We start from the raw sequence: 18,311 nt of genomic DNA on the forward strand, positions 1-18,311 counted from the left end.
AGTGTTCCATACCTATTCTGATGTCCTGTATGTTCACTCAGAAAATGATATAATTGAATTTGTTAGGTGGTTTAAGGACACATGAGTTAGATCTTACGAACAAAATAATAATGAAATGAATCACTTTCTATAATGATGAGACATAATGAATATAAAGCAAGAAAAATGCCGTTGCAACTTACAATTCTTGCAATAGTTGGGATGTAGTCATAGTTGATTTTTATTAATTCTCCCTTATTTACTCTTTCATCCCTAACATTAACGCGTTTTGGAAATTCACTTAGCAAATTCACTTTTATCTTTAACCCTAGCACAACTAGGTCTTGTTTTGTTGTGAGTCGCATATCAACCTACAAAGGCTTTCTATCACCGATGCCAATGAGAATAATGCATCCATAACAAATTTGGAGGCAAAGATGGGAATGAGATCCAAGCAATTGCAATCATAGTTTCTTCCTCATTTAAGGGCTCTTATTACTTATGTGTGAAGTAAAACAAGTGGTTTGGACAATAGATTAACTTAGTCTTGTAATATGCATGTAGCGATTATTTAAAAATCCTATGTTAACCTCCCATTTTAATTCATATTGTTTGGAATCCAACTTACCTAGCTCTTGAATATCAGGTAAACCATACAAATTTCCCTACTACAACATACTGCAGGTCTTTGTTGATGGTCATCTGGGACACTTCTTCCTCTTTCCAAACAACTTTTTGTTGGGTTCGAAAGGGCATCATGCGGAAGTTTACAATTGCAAATCATATGGTTGACAAACGACAAATAAAAGTATACTAAAGACATATTATTAATATAGTTTGGTCAAACGACCTACATATTATAAAGCTAATATTGAAAAACATAATTATGTTAAAGGAGAAAATCTCTCCATAAACAAAACTCTTTATTGAATTACATTGTGGATGTTCCTGTGTTATGTTATGAGAATAGGGATCTTCAATTTATAGATCTTCAAACTTTTCCTCTTGGAAAATAGAAAATTATATTTTCCTTTCGGGAAAAGTTAAAACATTTATGATAATACTTTGATTTTTCTTCAACAGAAAAATAAATTTCAAATAAAGTGAAAAAATCAAGGCAAAACCCTATCACTTTCATTTAAACATAACATTGGTTTCAAAAGAACAGATTTAGATTGTGGTGCTGGGAATTATAGTGCAGAGGCGTATGTGATAGTAGGTAGTTGCATGGTAGATTGTTGGTGACTGTTCGTGGTCGAGTAGCCTCCGACGGAGGCTGTCCAACGGCCATAGCAGCTATGCACACTGGAGAAGGTAATTAAATTTAGGGTTTTGGTGCGGCTTTGGCAAATAACAACTCTACTGTTATCACAAACTTTCAAATACACATAATTTTACAAAGATTCATTGATCCAATAACTGAACAATAGTACCAATTAGCTATTGTTTTATATAATCCTCCCACATGATACATTCTCTTCATGTCAAGCATGAGCCTTCTTTTGTATATCAAGTTTCAAATTTTAGAAAAATTAAAATGAAAAAAACTTGGAATCGATCTTCTTTTAGGTGAACTTAGGATTTTAAATCAAAATTTCAAGTTGTAGTTGAAGTTCTATTCAAATATCATAAATAAAACTTAGATCCAAATTGCATGTATCTCTTCAAATTGTACCGACGACAAGAAATGCTTGTCAAATATATTGCCAAATTCAAAGAAAATACATGCCTGCTGTAGAAGGGTAATTGTATAAGAGAAACATAATTTTGATATAACTTGCAGCAGTTTGCACTGTCAATTTCTCTGAACTTGATACATGTACAGAAATGCTGGAATCGTTGAAGTTTCATTTACCATTTAAGAATAAACTGATTTCTATGTCCATTAAACATCCCTCACTTTAACCCTGACTTCTGTAAGGGGTTGAACAACTTTTCTTGGGCTTGGAGGAACAGCTCTCTTGGGGCTTGAAGGAACACTTGTGATTTTGCTTGGCGGAAGGCTACTGAATTTACGAACCAAGATTGTAAAACATGGCAAAAATAGTATATAAACCCCTGCCAGGATGAATGGTACAGCAACAAGCCAGCCCAACAACTGTAAAATAGTTCACTATTGAAGAATCAGTAGAAGAACATATGCTATCTTGCCTCTCACTTAATCTACAAATAATGAGGAAAAATACGAAGGAATACACGGGAAGCAACATGGGATTACAGCAGAGACCCAGTCTAATAATTGACTGCAGTAATTTTTTCTTGGATGCAGCGTAATCGCATAAAATTCACAGCCATAAAGATGCTGATAAATTTGCATGTTATCCATTGGCAAGTTATAATTACTGCCACTTCCTAGCACATCCTTTCTTAGAACTATTACACTATGGATTTAAGTCTCAATAAGTAGACCATCACAGTGCAACAATCAGAAGATAATACGAATAAGAGAAAGGCAGTGAGGAAAAGATGCTTCAAATGAGAGAACTCGTTTACCCACCGCATGGTAAATGCTCATCAAGACTTCCCACGAAGCTTTACCAGTGAAAACCTTCTTTAATGCATCTGAGGTCAAAGCAAAATGAGGTCCACCACTCACATATTCACCTAAACGTAGGAAAGGAATCACCAAACTGCAAAAAGGGGAGGCACATGAAGAAATGATGATATTAATTATAGACAACACATGGTAAGAGGAAGACTGAGAATCAGATGAAAGCAAATAACAATTCACTACTCAGTTAAACAACCCTTCAACATAACCTAATTGTACTACAAGCTAAAAAGCAATCCTTTCCTGAGTGGACCTCAAACTAACACCAGCTATTGTCCCATACAGGCTGACCTAATGTGTGCACGTAAACGTGCATCTATCCTGATGGAAGAATCTCCCTCCCCTCCAACCCCAAAAGTTCTGCTGAAGAAGTCATCACAGGTTCAGGCTTTTGAGAACAAAACGTGATTGTAAACATCATAGGCAGGAAATATTGATCCCTCCACCCAAGTCAAGAAAAAGAGATCTATACATTTTTGTCCCTTTAACTTTTTCGGCGTGCAAATTTTATTGGCAAACAGGTAACAACTTAATATACAATGAGAGAACGTACAGAATGTCTATGCTCAAATTTCTTTGTTAGCGCACTTAAATGCTCAGATTTGTTTTCGATTTGATAGGTTGGAGCTCAAATTGGTTCAATATTGCATCAACAACAACTATGCCACAGTCCCAAAGTAATTCGGGGAATTTGAATCCTCATTGAACATGTTTTTTCATCTAAATTCAACTCATTACCAGATAAAATAATAAAAGTCAAAGATATGTTAAATATATATATAAATAATAGTAAAAATAATAATAATAATAAATTTCTATATTTTTACTTTTCATATAAATCTATAATAAGGCCAAAATACTCCTATAAAAGCAACAGGTCCAAAATCAACCAACTAACAAGACTAAAACTTTTTCTCAACTACTCTCTCCATCCCAAATTATGTGGCACAATTGGAATTTCGAGAGTCAATTTAAGTTTTTCTTTGATCGAAATTTCTTTATATGAATATTTGAAGTCATTAATTAGTCAAATATATAAATTTTATCTCATAATAAGTTAACGATTCTATGTTCGAATTCACGGTCAAAGTTTAGAAGTTTGATCTCTAAATCTCAACTATGCCACATGAATGGGATACAGGGAGTAGTAGATATCACATATATGAATCTTCTTCATCCATTGTGTCCTATGTTTAATCAAGTCTACATTGATTCCCAAAAAATTAAAGCTCTTTTAAGACAACTTTCTTCCATATAATTTTAGGTCTACCTCGTTCCCTTTTAACATCTTTACTCATCATAGTTTCACACCTATAAAATGGTGCATCTGTAAATCGAGCAGGACATGACCAAATCATCTCAAACGACGTTCTCTCATTTATCCTCGATGTGTACTATTAGCACCTTTTGGTATATGTAGTCACTTTTAATTTTATCTGATCTTATATGGCCGCACATCCATATCTGTATTTGTATCGTTGTATCTCTGCAACACTCGTATATTGTGGATACATTACACTTTCGCAGTGCAACATTCACTACATATAACATTGTCGGTCTTATAACTATTTTGTAGAACCCATCTTTCACCTTGATAGGCATAGGCATCCTTCTATCACATAATGTCCCAATAAAAGTTTTCCATTTCAACCATCCGATTTTAATTGTATAAGAAACATCTTCATCTATCATTCAATTTCTTAAAACAACAAGCCTAGATATCAAAATCGTTTGCAGTTAGTGCTGCAACCCTTCTAATCTCATATCAACTTCGCTCTTCTCATACTAACTAAACTTGCAATGCAAAATGGCCATGGAAATTTGTCTGGAAAGTTAAAATATCACATAAAGTTTCAAGCTTCATCTGGTTGGTGATTAAAAGAACTTGTTTAACCCACGAAGTAGTACAGAGAAGAGGTATCCGGATTTGCTCAAGGTGTTTTATGTGTGAGCAAGAGGCAGAGATAAATAGTCATTTATTCATGCATTGCAAAACAGCTGCAAATTTGTGGAACATGTTCTTGTGTATAATTGGGATAAGCTACAATGCCAAGGACCTCATTTGAAATGCTGCAAAGTTGGGAAGAAGTGGGGAGAAGAGGATCACAAGAAGATTGGTGGAGAAAGTGTTTGGTGGACCTTATAGAAAGAAAGAAACGAAAGAAGCCATGATGGGAAAGTGAGCAGTCTCCAGAAGATCAAGATGAAGAGTATAAGTTTTTTTGTACTTTTCGTGTAAACAAGATATAGTGGCTGGGATAGATAGCCTAGTTGATTTCATAGGACAATTATAAAGTTCCTATCTGGACTTTGGTCTTAATTATACCCTCTAGAGTTGTAAATCCCACCCCGTCAGCTTTTAACTGATGGACCTTTTGGTGTGAATATACAGTTACCATTATCAAAAAAAAATGTATTGATCTTACTTTTATTTATCCTAATACTCATACTCTCTAAGGTGCTTCTCCAAAATTCCAGCGTGTGGTTGACACACTCGTTGATTTCGTCAATTAGCATAATACTGTCAACAAATAGCATACACCGCAAGACATCATTTGTATCGTATTAGTTAGCTCATCCATAACTAGGGTAAACAAGCAGGGACTCAATGCCAATTCCTGGTGTAGACCCACTGTTATAGAAAACTCTTTGGTATCTCCTACTAATGTCTCACGGTAGTGATAACTCCTTCATACATGTTATTTATGGCATTTGTATATTTAATGTGAAGTCCTTTCTTCTCTGTCACCCACCATTATACAGGTTCACTGCTGAATCAAATATAATAATTAGAACAGATGCCAACACTTCTGAACCTGAAGTGTTTGCTAAATTCATATAAATGAAAACAGCATATTGCATTTTACTAAATAGAATATTAATGAAGAACAACAACAGATTCTCCATTCAAGCATGAACCAACAGAAACAGAAGCAAAACTTGCAACATTTCAGCACATACCAGTTCTCTTATTTTATTCCTCAATCTCTTAGATAACACAGAACTCTTTGTATCTATCAACTCAGAAAATGATGAAAAGAAGTCTGAGCAACAAGAACATCTATGGAAGAACCAATTAATCAAATCACGATAGGAATCCGTATTTCATAATATTTGAGGTTCGGTGAATATCTGTCCAATCATCAAAGGTACTTTGATACTGACTTTTTAAAGTTTGAGGAGGGGAGGGAGGAGGGGGAGGGTACATCAGTCTCTGTGACCGAAAAAAGATGTATTAGACAAAGCCCCTCTATTAAGTACCTGAGCTCAATGGGAGTTACAATGAAGTTGACCAACAACACAGTTGGTGCATGACACAAGGATCCAAGTACTGCAATAGCTACGCCACATAGAAACACAGCAACCCCTGTCAAAGTAAAGTAGATTGTAGGACGGTACCATAGCAAAAAAGGATATTCCAGTTAATCACTTACAGCCTCTAGCCAGAAAGCTAAGAAACCAATCAGAACTTGCAATATTAATGCTTAAAATCGGCTATGTTGATTCCTTGACAGATCGACATCACTGAGGTCCTTTCGTCTTGATGAGTAATTAGATTTACGCAATGAAACTTTGAATAACTCAAATTTACACATGCATCCCCATCTGTTGCAATTTCCACTACTCATCTGTAGATGATAGTATTTGTTACCAAATCTTTCCTAAGGTCACGTTTGACTCCATTTTCACACCCAACTCCAAAGATCTATTACTACTAAATCCTTCTGTTTTGTATGTAGATTTTCACATAGATTCTAACTTTATTTTAAAGGGATATCATTAACTAATGAAGCAAAAGGAAGCTTTTAATTGACTTTTAGACAATATCAGGGAGCTAAGTTGCTCGAAAGATGTTGCCACACCCGTGCTGGATCCTTGAAAATACACTATTTTTGGAGGATCCGATACACACCCATCAACATTTTTGAAGAGTCTGAGCAACACAGCCTGGGAGGACCTGATGTCATCCCTTGATTTAGAGAGATAAAGGTTGGGCTGATAAATGATCATATGTTGCTTCGTGTCTGTTGGTAGCTGCATTGTCATATCCAATACCACCATCACTAATATTTTCCTTCACAATTAGTTTTAAAATTATCTTGAAAAACCTCTGAAACTTAAGAAAAATCAGAAGTCTAATACAAAAGCAATTCAACTATACCGAGTATATGAGCTCAAGACCCAACCAAAGTCCAACTTTTGACTTGTTTTGATTTGTAAAGCACCAAATGTGGAGATTTTGAATTGGACATTCTATATATCTAATGTCAACAAACTGAGGCAATCCATCTCAACAACATTATGAACATCTTTGTGTCCCCCTCTTGCAACTTCACATCCTAACGAATTGAGCCCAAGGTAGTAAAAATGTAAAGCTTTCATAGAAACAGCGGAAAACAAACTGGGATATTAAAGAGCAACTCCATTTCATCAATCTTGACAAAATTTATTACTGTCTCCCTTGTATGATAGTGTTTGACTTGACACGGTATGTTAGTAATAGGTTAATGTGATAATGAAAACATGACAAAATAATACCATTAGTAGATGTTGGTGAATAAAACATACCACAGATGGGAAAGAGACCCAATGTAGCACCAAGAGCCCCAGAGAATGCCAATTGTTTTGGCTCTGCACCCCTTCCAAAAACAAACAAATCAACTATAAATCAGCAAGTCAATGCAAATGTTGTGATAGATCAAATTATAATGAGAGGCTTATCAGTTGAAAAGGAAAGGTTACCTGCGGAGGATTTGGAGAAGAGGATCGACGATCTTCTTGTGAGTCCAAGAACCCACTGTGGATCCAATCTGTTGGAACATTGTAATAGATTGAAGACCTCAACTATATATACACACTTTACACTCAAATCCAACTTGAATAATTCACATCATAGTGGATAAGTGCAAAAATGTATCAATCAGGCCATGAGATTCTTATAGTACATATCATACAAGAAACCTATTAAGTACCCAACATGCTTCTCCACTATACATCCTTCTTCATTCATTTTAAAAGGAATAAACCTGCCTTAGGTACGCCGCTTTCACATACTTGATTTCACACACACGGAATCAAATCTCACCGGCTTTCACGTTCCCGTTATTATGACTATTTTGATTTCACGCAAATTCTAACAAAATAAAAAAAATGAGTGTACTCTTTGTTTTTATAATATTTGTTTTTTCATAAAATTAATTTATAAATGATATTATTCTATGTATTATCCTTGAAAATATGCATTTGATCAACGTAGAAAAATTAAGTAATTAATTCATGTCTATTGATTGAAAACTTGATTTTAAGAAAATACTAAATAATAGTATAATGATAAACTTATTTAATTTCTTAAGGGACGTCAAATCTAAAATGAAAAGGATTAAATAGGAACGGAGGAAGTATGTAGAATGTATTTAAATATTTTAAAATTTATCACTTTAAATATGTCATGTGGAAAATTGAAATTGATAAATTAGTATTAAAATAAGAAAATAAATATCTTTTAAAATAAAATTTAACATAAAGAACAAACTAAAATAAATAAAATATTACTTTCTCATAGAAGAATAATTTTACTATATCATCCTTTGAATATAATAAATACAATGTCTTGAAAATGCAATAAAAAATAACTATAATTAATGAAAGTAACAAATTAAAAACTAAATGTAAAATTATCCATTAATTTAATAAAATGGACATTCCAAAATAATATATTGGACTAGCTTTGAAGTGGGGCTAGCTTGAATTCAAATGCGTCGAAGTTCAAATACATAAGGTCAAAGCGGAACAGTTCTTGGCCCCAAGCAACCCCAAAGCACAAGTAACTTTTTGTTATTCTCTTGGGGTGTCTAAACTACAAATGGCCTCATTAGTCTTATCCCAAAATAGATATGGTATTGTTAGGAAATATATTTATATTTAAGTATATAAAACAGGAATATTATCTGTATATCTTTTTAATTATCTCAAAAGTCAAAATTTATTTTGGTCAAATTTCTTATAGTTGGCAACGTTTCTTTTTTTTTTCATGAACAACTACGTTTATGGCAATGATCAGGGCCGACTCTATGCTTTGAAAAATAAGGTTTTTGCTTCAGCCCTCCGAATTTTTATTTTTATTAAGAATTTATGTGTTAAAATAAAATTAAAAAAATAAATTTTAAAAAATAATAAAAAAAAATAAAAAAAAAAAATAAAAAATAAAAAAAAAAATATATATATATATATTCAAATTTCTTGTAAAAAAATACCACTAAAAATATATTTGATGGAGAATGGTCTAAATTGCTCCTCAATTATTTGAATTGGTACAAAATTATCCTCCATCCACCTTTCAGCCCTCAAATATCCCTACGTTAACCTTTTGGCTCAAAAATATTCTTGATATAAACTTTTGGCTAATATTTTTCCTTATTTTTAACAGCTCCTCTAAAGTAAAATTATTAAATATTTATTTATTATGTTGTCTAATCTGATTGGTTTAAATTTAAACCCTTCTCAAATAAATAATAAAAACTACACATGATTCATATTTTGACACAATATGCTTGAAAATAATATTTAAAGAAATATTAATTTCATGATATCTTACTAGTGACTTATTTTAAATCAATCCCAATTTATTATAACACAATTCATAACTGGAGATCTAACTAAAACCCGCATGATTGTCAATCTAAAAAAAAATTATTATTTTTTATTAATATAAATTTTTCTTTCAATTACACAATTGCCTTTTTCATTTCTTTTTTTTTCCCAATCTCTTATTCTTAATTAGGAAATCAAGGATTTAAACTTGAAATGAACTTACATATTCATATTCTTTTAATTTGTATGGTGGGTGGAGCTATGAAAATAAATTATTTTCTTTCTTTTATTTTAAATTTTGGATACACACAAAAGAAAAAATGTAGTATATGTACATAGTTACTTAGTTAAATCACCTACTATTGAACTAAATATTTATAAATGAATGTCGTCATTTTTTTCTCCCTTGTTTAATTCGTCATTACTTGAAAACAAATTTAATTTAAAATGGTGGACAATCAAGAAGAAGAAAAGTGGAAGAGAGAGAGGGAGGGGAGATGAGTGTAGACGGTAGATGATTACTTTTTTTTGTTTTTAATTTACCATGAAATCCAAAATCAGGTCAATCATACGATCCCATAAATTAAGTAATTTTTTAAAAAAATTAATATAGAAGGGCATAAAATGCCCTTAAACTGTGAGATTTGATATAAGGGAAAATTACCTATATATTTCCCATAAATTTTATTATTTCCTAAAAGTTCTAAAATTTTCCAAAATTCCTTATTTTTTAGTGCAACACAGATGTAACATCCCGAAAACTAGTAGACTAAATTAGAGCTTGACGTTAGGGTTAGAGTCTTGAATGTACCTTCCCGTACCTTAAAATAAATGTTTTCGTGTTAGAACGTCAATGTTCCAACCCCAAGGGACCAACCATGGGACTTTGAGGAGGACTTAGAGAAAACGGCCCAAGACCATGACCTACGACAGGACCCTCGCCTCGTGGGTCAAGGGCCAAGTTTCAAGTTCCAATAACTCAACCCACACCTCACCAGCACTGGTCGTGGTTCCAACCACGGTCCGTCAGTGAGGGTTGTAGATGGGGCCTGGAAATTGCCTTTTGGCGGTTAAGTCTAGGGGTACTTTGGGGTTTTCCATTTTTAATTAATATTAAGTGAGGTCGTTTTAGCCTATTTTTAAACACCTATATAGGGCTTTTAGACCCTTAAACTAACTCATCCAAATCATTATTTCTAAAAGGCGAAATGGTCTGATGGACCCTTATACTTGTTCGAGTTTGTATTATGGACCCTTCCACTTAACTCTTTACCAACTGAACCCTTAAACTCAATCAAAACAAGATTTTTAAAGACCGTGTGTGTAATTCACTCGCCCATAAATAGATGACATGTCAAATCCATGTCACATAAATCAATAACATGTCATAATTATCTCTATTAACTATTTTTTTAATTATTAATCATAAATATTAAATAAAAGGAAAAATAATAAAATTTCCACACACCAAATCAGGCTCCTGTTCTTCGTCCCAACCCATTCCCATCATGAAATAGTCTGAAGCCACCAGATCAGAAAGCCACCGCCACCACTCTTCTTGCCGGCGAGACAATCTATTCTCTCTCTTAAACCCGTATCCATCTCCACCGCACACTCTCACCATTTTTCGTTCCTCTTTTTCCAATCTCCACAAAATCAGCAACCCTAGGTCGCCGCACTACCAACTTTGGCCGGCAAATTTCGCCACTGTGACCAACTCCTCGCACCATCACCCACCCCACTCTCCTCTCCAATGTCTTCCTTTCACCGCACCACCGGTGACCACTTGCGAACCAGACTTTCTCTCCTCTCCATTCTCTCCAGCCACCAACAAACCTCCTCGCCGCCTCCCGTTCTAGCGAAAAAGAGATTAGCGCCAAGATCTGCTAGAGTGTAGCTAGGGAAGAAAGAAAAAATGGGATATGGCAAGGATTGGGTTATCTGTAAAAGAAGGTGAAATGGAGAAGAAGAAGATTTCTTTTTTATTTTTAAAATTTATTATATTATTCTATTATAATTTTAACAACTCTTTTTAAATTAAAATATGATGTTCACTTGCTTACACGCGCGTGTAATCACACACTCTTGCCAACTCATCCATTTTAATGTCACATATGCTTAGTCAACGGTCAAAGGGGTTTAATATATTATGTTTTATTGAGTGTAAGGGTTTAGTTGATAAAACATCAAGTAGAAGGGTTCATAATACAAACGCGTACAAGTATAAGGGTCTACCAGACCCTTTTGCCTTTCTAAAATCTCAAAAGAACTCATCCTCTCCAAAATCCCCTCTCTAGAACTTCAAAGAAGAAGAAAGTTGAAGCTAGGGTTTGAAGGATCAAGCTTTCCTACTCAATTTCTTTGGAGATTCATAACTAAGGTATGGTAGTCTTTCATCCATGGAGCCCCTCAAACTTCCAATTTCAAAGTTAGAAATCCCTAAAAAGCTAGAATTTTGAGTCCAAGTCATGGATTCTTTTCCAAAAACGATTTTAATGATTTAATTACTTTATATTATGATTGAATTGATGATTATTATGGTTTTTCTGATGAAATCTCCCAAGAGTCCATGAAATCTCCATATTCCCAATTTATGACTTATGATGTGGGTGAATTGGTGAAAGAAGGATATTATGAGATTTTGCTTGTAGTAATTGAGTTATTTGAAAAATGTTATTTTTCATGTCTAATGTAGTAATTCTAGATGTGTAAATTGAATATGATCTATGGTCCTTGAAGGGAAAAGTATGAGGATTATGCATGATTATGATGTTTATGTATATGCTTTAAGAACACTTTGAGAATAAAGTGATTATGATTATGATCTTGTTGAGTGTTGTTGAAAGATTATTCTCAATTACATACCTATATATGAATATGATATGTTGTCAAAGGTTTTCTCACATAATGATGATTCTAAGGTTGAAAGGCTTTTCTCACCTAAATGAATCTAAGAATAAGAATGATCATGGATGGTGATAGTTGCTCACGCATGATCTAAAGAGTTGTCTAGTTGATATACCTTGAATCGGTAGGCTAAAGGCACCCTTTCATGAGTGACTAATGAAGTATTCTAAGGCTTTGTCTTGAATCGGTAGGCCAATGGCACCCTTTTCATGAGGAGTCAATGAGTTATTCTAATGATGTACCTTGAATCGATAGGCCAAGGGCACCCTTTCATAAGTAATGATGTTAATAGAGAATTAACTATTCCGTGGGAATTTAATGCTTAGAACCGAGTGAATATTGTGTGAGGTGGAAGCTCTCCTTAGTATGGCCGGGTTTCCAGTAGCAATCTCTTTATCCCATAAACTATGTGCTCTCATAGGTATTTAACTAGTGGATCCACCTAAGCTAAGAGTATGGTTCTACCTTAGGCAAGTAGGACAACCCCTTTTCGGTGTGGGGTAGACACCGAATTACATGTTAAGCTTACATGGTCTATGTCGGTTAAGGCTAATTTCCCACTATGACAAGAATATGAAATATGAACTATGATTACTTAAGAAACTTTACTTGGTATGGGTGAGAGTATGAGATCTTATTAATGCATTGCACAAGTATGCTTTGAGGGTATCTATGGTATGTTCCTCTTATGTTATGATGATTTATGTAGTGAATATGCTTATGGCTCCATTGTTAAGTATGTTTGATATGAGGGCTACTTGTAATGATGAATGCTTAACTTAGGTTGTTGCTATAAGTTGCTTTCCTTAGATGACTGACTAAAAGTGAATGTTCCTTTGTCTATGAGAACTAAGCTAAGAATGAGATCAAAAGATGGTAAACATGAATGAGGACCTAAAGTGACTTGCTTAGCATGAGTGGGATTATGAGATTTTATCTATATATTGCACAAGCTTGCCTTGAGGTGGCTCATGAAGTGTTTCTCTTATGTTATGTTGAACTAGATTGCATTGATTATGCCTATGTCTATGATGATATCTCTTATGCTCACTAGTTATGATTATTGTCTACCATGTAATAGCCTATGTCTTATTATGATGTCTCTTATGCTTATGACTTATGTTTTTCCACTATTTTCAAAATGATGATTTAACTCAGCAAAGTGCATGCATTCAAATGAAATGTCCCATTTAGCATGTTTTTAAGGTTTCTATGCATGGCTATCATACTTAGGGGTCGTTTGGTATGAAGGATAGGTACAAATAGTACTGGGATAAATATTTAGTGGCACTTAATTTAGTGTTTGGTTGGGAAGTTTGGGATAACTTATCCTGAGATTAATAAATAGTACCAGGATAAGTTATCCCTCCAAAAGGGTGGTATAGTAATCCCATCACAATTTGTGATGGGATAAATTTATTAAATGACAAAACTACCTTTCAAACCCTTTAATTGATAAGCTTTCACAAGTGCCGCTTATGGCCTTAGCTTCCAGATTTCTTCTCTTCTTCATTGCAGTGAGAATCACTCTTTCATTTGGGTATACTCAACTTTTCATTTTCGATTGAAACCATAGATGGGTGATTGAAGAACTTCTTTACCAATAACCTTCAACTTTCAAGTTTCTAACAAGGTTAATTTTTTTTTTTCCAGAATTTGTTTCTCTTTTCTTTCTTTGTCATCATTAATAATTCTCTGATCTGTTGCATAATAATTTGGATACACTCATCTTTTCTATTTAATGGAAGAGATCAATTTTTTTTTTTTTGGAATGTTATGTTTTGGGGGTTTTGTACATTTTGAAATTTTTTTGTTCTTTTTATGTGCTTGAAATATTTGTAAACAATTTCAAGTTGTCCTCACTATAAAGTTGCCCTCGTTGATTCTTTTTAAATTTTTATTTTTTTTTGTGTATTGACTCTTTTCATTTTTTAATGAAAAAATAGGGTTTCTTATGGATCATCAACTACAGTCCGATATTGAATGTTTTATCATCCTTGAGGAGATATTGTGCCAACAATTTCTTGTTATGTTTATTTTTCTTTTCATGGTTATTCATGGTATTTCTATAAAAAGAAATAGGCATGTGATTAGGTACCTTATGAGTAGTCGAGTTCCTAAAATTATATCTCATTTAAATTGTATTGTACAAGATAGTGACACAACATGTATTGATAAGTTAAGGATGGATAGAAATTCTTTTCACACTTTAGTTCTCTTAACTAAGGAAGTTGGAGGTCTGACTGATAGCAAATATATGTCAAGTAGTGAAAAGTTAGCAATGTTTTTAAATATTTTGGCTCATCATGAGAAGAATAGATCCATTAAGGTTGATTATATTAGATCGGGCTGGAGCGTAAGTCAAGCTTTCAATGAATGCTTGAAAGCTATTCTAAAACTAGCTCCATTGTTACTTGTTAACCCCAAACCGGTGCTTGAAGATGAGCTTGATGATCGATGGAGATAGCTTAAGGTATATGCATTTTCAATTGGGTATCTATTAATTTATGTTAAAGTAAAATAAATATAATTTTACGAAGAATTTTTTGTTGTTTGAGATAATGTTATAATTTTTTTATAGGGATGTCTAGGTGCATTGGATGGTACTTACATTCAAATTAGAGTTCCATCTAAGGACAAACCAAGATACAGGACAAGAAAGGGAGAAATAGCAACTAATGTACTAGGAGTTTGTGATAAAAATCTTAATTTTACTTATGTATTACCTGGTTGGGAAGGATCAGCGGCTGATGGTCGTATATTACGAAATGCTATAACTCGAACGAATGGTTTGAAAATTCCCGAGGGTAATTCTATACATATGCTCACATTAAAATTATATCACAAAAATAATGCTATATAAAAGCAACTAATTTCTTATTTATATTATAGGTAATTATTATTTGTGCGACGGAGGATATACAAATGGAAATGGTTTTCTTTCACCTTACCGAGGATATAGATATTGGTTAAGGGATTGGCAAGGCGAAAATCCACCACCCCAATGTCGAGAAGAGCTTTTCAATATGAAGCATGCTAGAGCTCGTAATGTTATTGAAAGGACATTTGGTCTCTTGAAAGGACGTTGGGGAATTCTTAGAAGCCCTTCTTGGTACTCGGTTAAGATACATAACATGATTATTAGTGCTTGTTGTTTGATACACAACTTTATTCGTAGAGAGATGGAAGTGGATTCCTTAGAGACCGATGTGGAAGAACAAGTAGAATATCAACAAGATAACATTAATGTTGTTGAATCATCTCAGGAGTGGACCACATGGAGGGATGAGTTGGCTCAATCAATGTGGAATGCTAACTTAAACAATTGATCTTTCCATTATTTTGTGCTTGTTATATGTTTATGCTGCATTTGAATTATTATTCCCTTTAGTTTATGATATTCTTGTAAGATGCATCAACTTTTAGCTTTTTATGATATAAGAAACAATTACTTACATTAATTTGTAATGTGTTTAATTTATTTCTTTTTTATGATGTGTTGGTATGTTTTTAATTTATTGTTTTTGTACATTGAAGTGTATGAATTTTTTTTATGATGCTAAGTAATGATTTGGAGATACTTTCGCTTTTTATGATGGTAACTAATACTAACAATGATTGTTTCACAAAATTATTCAGACAAATGGAAATTCAGAAATCTTCAATGCAACCACCAAAAAGATCAAGACGAAGACGATCAACATCGTCAACTCGAAGGACATGGACTCCTACAGAAGAAAGTACTCTTATAAATGGTTTGACAGAGTTATGTGTTAATGGTTGGAGAGCTGATAATGGAACTTTTAGGCCAGGATATCTAATGGAGTTGGAGGACTATTTGCATGAACGTCATCCTGAAAGTGGCTTGAAAGGTGAACCACATGTCAATTCTAAATTAAAATTTTGGAAGAGATGTTATGCAAGCTTAAGTTTACTAAAAGGTAGGAGTGGTTTGGGATTTCAATATAGTGATGGAACTATAATTATTGATGATCCAAAAGAATGGGATAAATTTTTAAAGGTAATTAATATTTTTCTATTAGAATATTATTACTTCATATAGATATTTCTTAAGTCTTCATAATTTATAATTAATACATATACAATTATCGTCTTTCTTTTATTATTTGTCTAGGATGAACCTGGTGCAAGCAACATGAATACTAAAAAATGGCCACTGTTTGCGGATTGGGAGGAAATTTTTGGAAAAGATAGGGCAACTGGAGAACATGCAGAAGGGCCATTGGATGCTGTTGAGGATATCTTAAAGAGTCAAACATCAGGACTTTCTACTGATATGAGTTTAGGATTTCTTATCAATGTTGATGACGATGAAGATGAAGATGAAGCTAGTCATGGACCTAATGCACCTACTGAAGAAGCTGAAAATACTGATACAAGACATAATTTTACTCAAACAACTGAAAATGAATATGCTCGAGGATCTCCTTGTGAACATACTGGACCATCTGAAAAGCAAGGTGAATATGCTAAAACTTCTTCTTCTAGTGTCAATGAAAAAGAAAAAGGCAAGAAAAGAAAGAGGGTTGTGGAAGATGTTAATGAAACATTTCTCAAGAGTATGGCGGAAGTTATGAAAAACTTTACTGAAAGCCAAGATAAAAGAATTGGTTCCTTGATCGAAAAGATTGGAAATCGTGACCACTCTGATATGCGTGGTCAAATTTATTCCATCATTGAATCTCCTACATTTGATTTGTACACCATAGAGCAACGTATCAAAGCTAAAAAGGTTATCTGTGAAGATGTCAAAAATATGAAAATCTTTTTACATATGGGTGAGCTTGAGTGCCATACAATGATGTTCATGGTTGTCAATGATAAACTTTGAAGTATGATAAGCTTGTGTATATAAATGGTGGCACTAGTGTGAAAGTTTTTGCTCAACTAATAGTTTCAAATCAAAACTTTGATTGGAGTGCCATTTTTTGATCCTCTAGTTATGTTCACTCTTTTGTGTATGACTAATGTAGGTCATGAGGATGCTAGAATCTTTTGTATATGTAAAATCTATTAAATAGATTAACTCTCATGTAAAAGTTAAGTTTATTGTAAGTTTGTTGCTAGTTATCAATTTTTGTGCAGTTGCTTATGTTACTTCCCTACAGTTTTCGTCTCATTTTTTCTATTATGGTAGACCAGTTTTTGGTCTTGTTTTTTCTGTTGCTTTGATGCAGAGCTTTTGTTTCAGTTTTGACAGGTGTTTTGGTGAATATTTATTGAAATTTTACTCTTGTTTTAGCTGTTGTTTTAGTTGTAGTGTTGGTTGGTTTGTTGTATGCTGCAATTTTGGTTAAGTTTCTTGATTAGTACGAATACGAGTTTCTGTTAGTCTAGGCATGTTGGTCATTTGCTAGATGAGCTCGTTTTTTCTGTTGCTTTGATGCATGACTTTTGTTTCAGTTTTGACAAATATTTTGGTGAATATTTTTTGGAATTTTACTTTCGCTTTAGTTGTTGTTTTAGTTGTAGTTTTGATTGGTTTGTTGTAGGGATTGCTGCAATTTTGGTCAAGTTTCTCGGTTAGTATGAAGATACAAGTTTCTATTAGTCTAGGCCTATTGTTTCTTTGCCAGATGAGCTAGTTTTTTATGTTGCTTTGATGCAGGACTTCTATTTTAGTTTTAATAAATCTTTTGGCTGTGTAGTGCAGTCTGCACCCATCAACCAAAGATTTACATGAAGCAAATAGATTTTAAGCTTCTATTTCCCAATTTGCAAAGCAACGTTTTGTGGACGATCTTTGCTAGAAGTACGGTTATATGGATCAGTATTTTGAACTGACAAGCAGACACAAAAGCCCAAGCCATACCTCACTTCTCTAGTTGAAAGCATTCTTGTTCGATGCATTGCCCACTTGATATATCCAAATCTATATGCTTTAACCAGCTTACCTTTCTCTTTGTCTATTACAAGACCTCTTAATGATTTAATCGTTAACCCGTTAAGAGTTATCATCTATTTATGTTATTCTATTTTAGGTCCGATTCGACAAGCTTTTGGATCATCATAAGGCATATTTTGCTTATCTGATTTTGTACTCTTTGGTTTCAATTATTTTTATTATATATTGCTATAATCGTCTGCGTCCTAGACATAGTTGTAGTGTTTGCGTTCTTCCAATGCTTCCTGGTTTAACAATTTTGGCTACGAAAACTCTGTTTTTTGTGTCTCTTTTATTTTCCAAAGTTGAGATAAGACTTTATGGTGCACTTGATTTAATGCTTCCTAAACAAGCTCTAAAATATGGCATGCTGTTCGT

At 33.5% G+C, this 18,311-nt stretch overlaps 2 protein-coding genes and 1 long non-coding RNA gene across 3 annotated transcripts; 2 read left to right on the forward strand and 1 right to left on the reverse strand.

Annotated features, from left to right (window-relative positions):
- Window positions 1-1,644: 1,644 nt before the first annotated feature.
- On the reverse strand, window positions 1,645-7,503 carry LOC125845597 (uncharacterized). The gene is made up of 5 exons (XM_049525144.1): window positions 7,274-7,503; window positions 7,100-7,170; window positions 5,792-5,897; window positions 2,477-2,609; window positions 1,645-2,077 (listed from the first exon to the last, which is right to left on the reverse strand). Exons 1-5 carry the CDS (start codon window positions 7,351-7,353, stop codon window positions 1,865-1,867), a joined length of 603 nt encoding a protein of 200 aa, XP_049381101.1. The 5' UTR covers window positions 7,354-7,503; the 3' UTR covers window positions 1,645-1,864.
- Window positions 7,504-14,336: 6,833 nt separating this feature from the next.
- LOC125845601 (uncharacterized) lies at window positions 14,337-15,293 on the forward strand. Its single transcript, XR_007444299.1, has 3 exons — window positions 14,337-14,501; window positions 14,610-14,835; window positions 14,921-15,293. It is a non-coding gene; the product is annotated as an uncharacterized LOC125845601 (long non-coding RNA).
- A 378-nt stretch (window positions 15,294-15,671) lies between these two features.
- On the forward strand, window positions 15,672-17,072 carry LOC125845673 (uncharacterized). Its single transcript, XM_049525216.1, has 2 exons — window positions 15,672-16,049; window positions 16,164-17,072. The coding sequence occupies exons 1-2, from the start codon at window positions 15,672-15,674 to the stop codon at window positions 16,878-16,880; spliced, it is 1,095 nt and encodes a 364-aa protein (XP_049381173.1). The 3' UTR covers window positions 16,881-17,072.
- Window positions 17,073-18,311: the final 1,239 nt, after the last annotated feature.

The sequence above is a fragment of the Solanum stenotomum genome, chromosome 11, assembly GCF_019186545.1.
Source record: "Solanum stenotomum isolate F172 chromosome 11, ASM1918654v1, whole genome shotgun sequence".
Lineage (NCBI taxonomy): Eukaryota > Viridiplantae > Streptophyta > Magnoliopsida > Solanales > Solanaceae > Solanum > Solanum stenotomum.

Excerpts from the sequence above, each read along its gene's own strand:
- LOC125845673 (XM_049525216.1), top strand. The coding sequence starts at position 15,672 with ATGGAAATTCAGAAATCTTCAATGCAACCACCAAAAAGATCAAGACGA. Across the intron at positions 16,050-16,163 it reads AATGGGATAAATTTTTAAAG|GATGAACCTGGTGCAAGCAA; the intron begins GTAATTAATATT and ends TTATTTGTCTAG.
- LOC125845597 (XM_049525144.1), bottom strand. The coding sequence starts at position 7,353 with ATGTTCCAACAGATTGGATCCACAGTGGGTTCTTGGACTCACAAGAAG. Across the intron at positions 7,171-7,273 it reads CTTCTCCAAATCCTCCGCAG|GGGTGCAGAGCCAAAACAAT; the intron begins GTAACCTTTCCT and ends TGTTTTTGGAAG. Across the intron at positions 2,078-2,476 it reads TGATGAGCATTTACCATGCG|TTGTTGGGCTGGCTTGTTGC; the intron begins GTGGGTAAACGA and ends ACTATTTTACAG.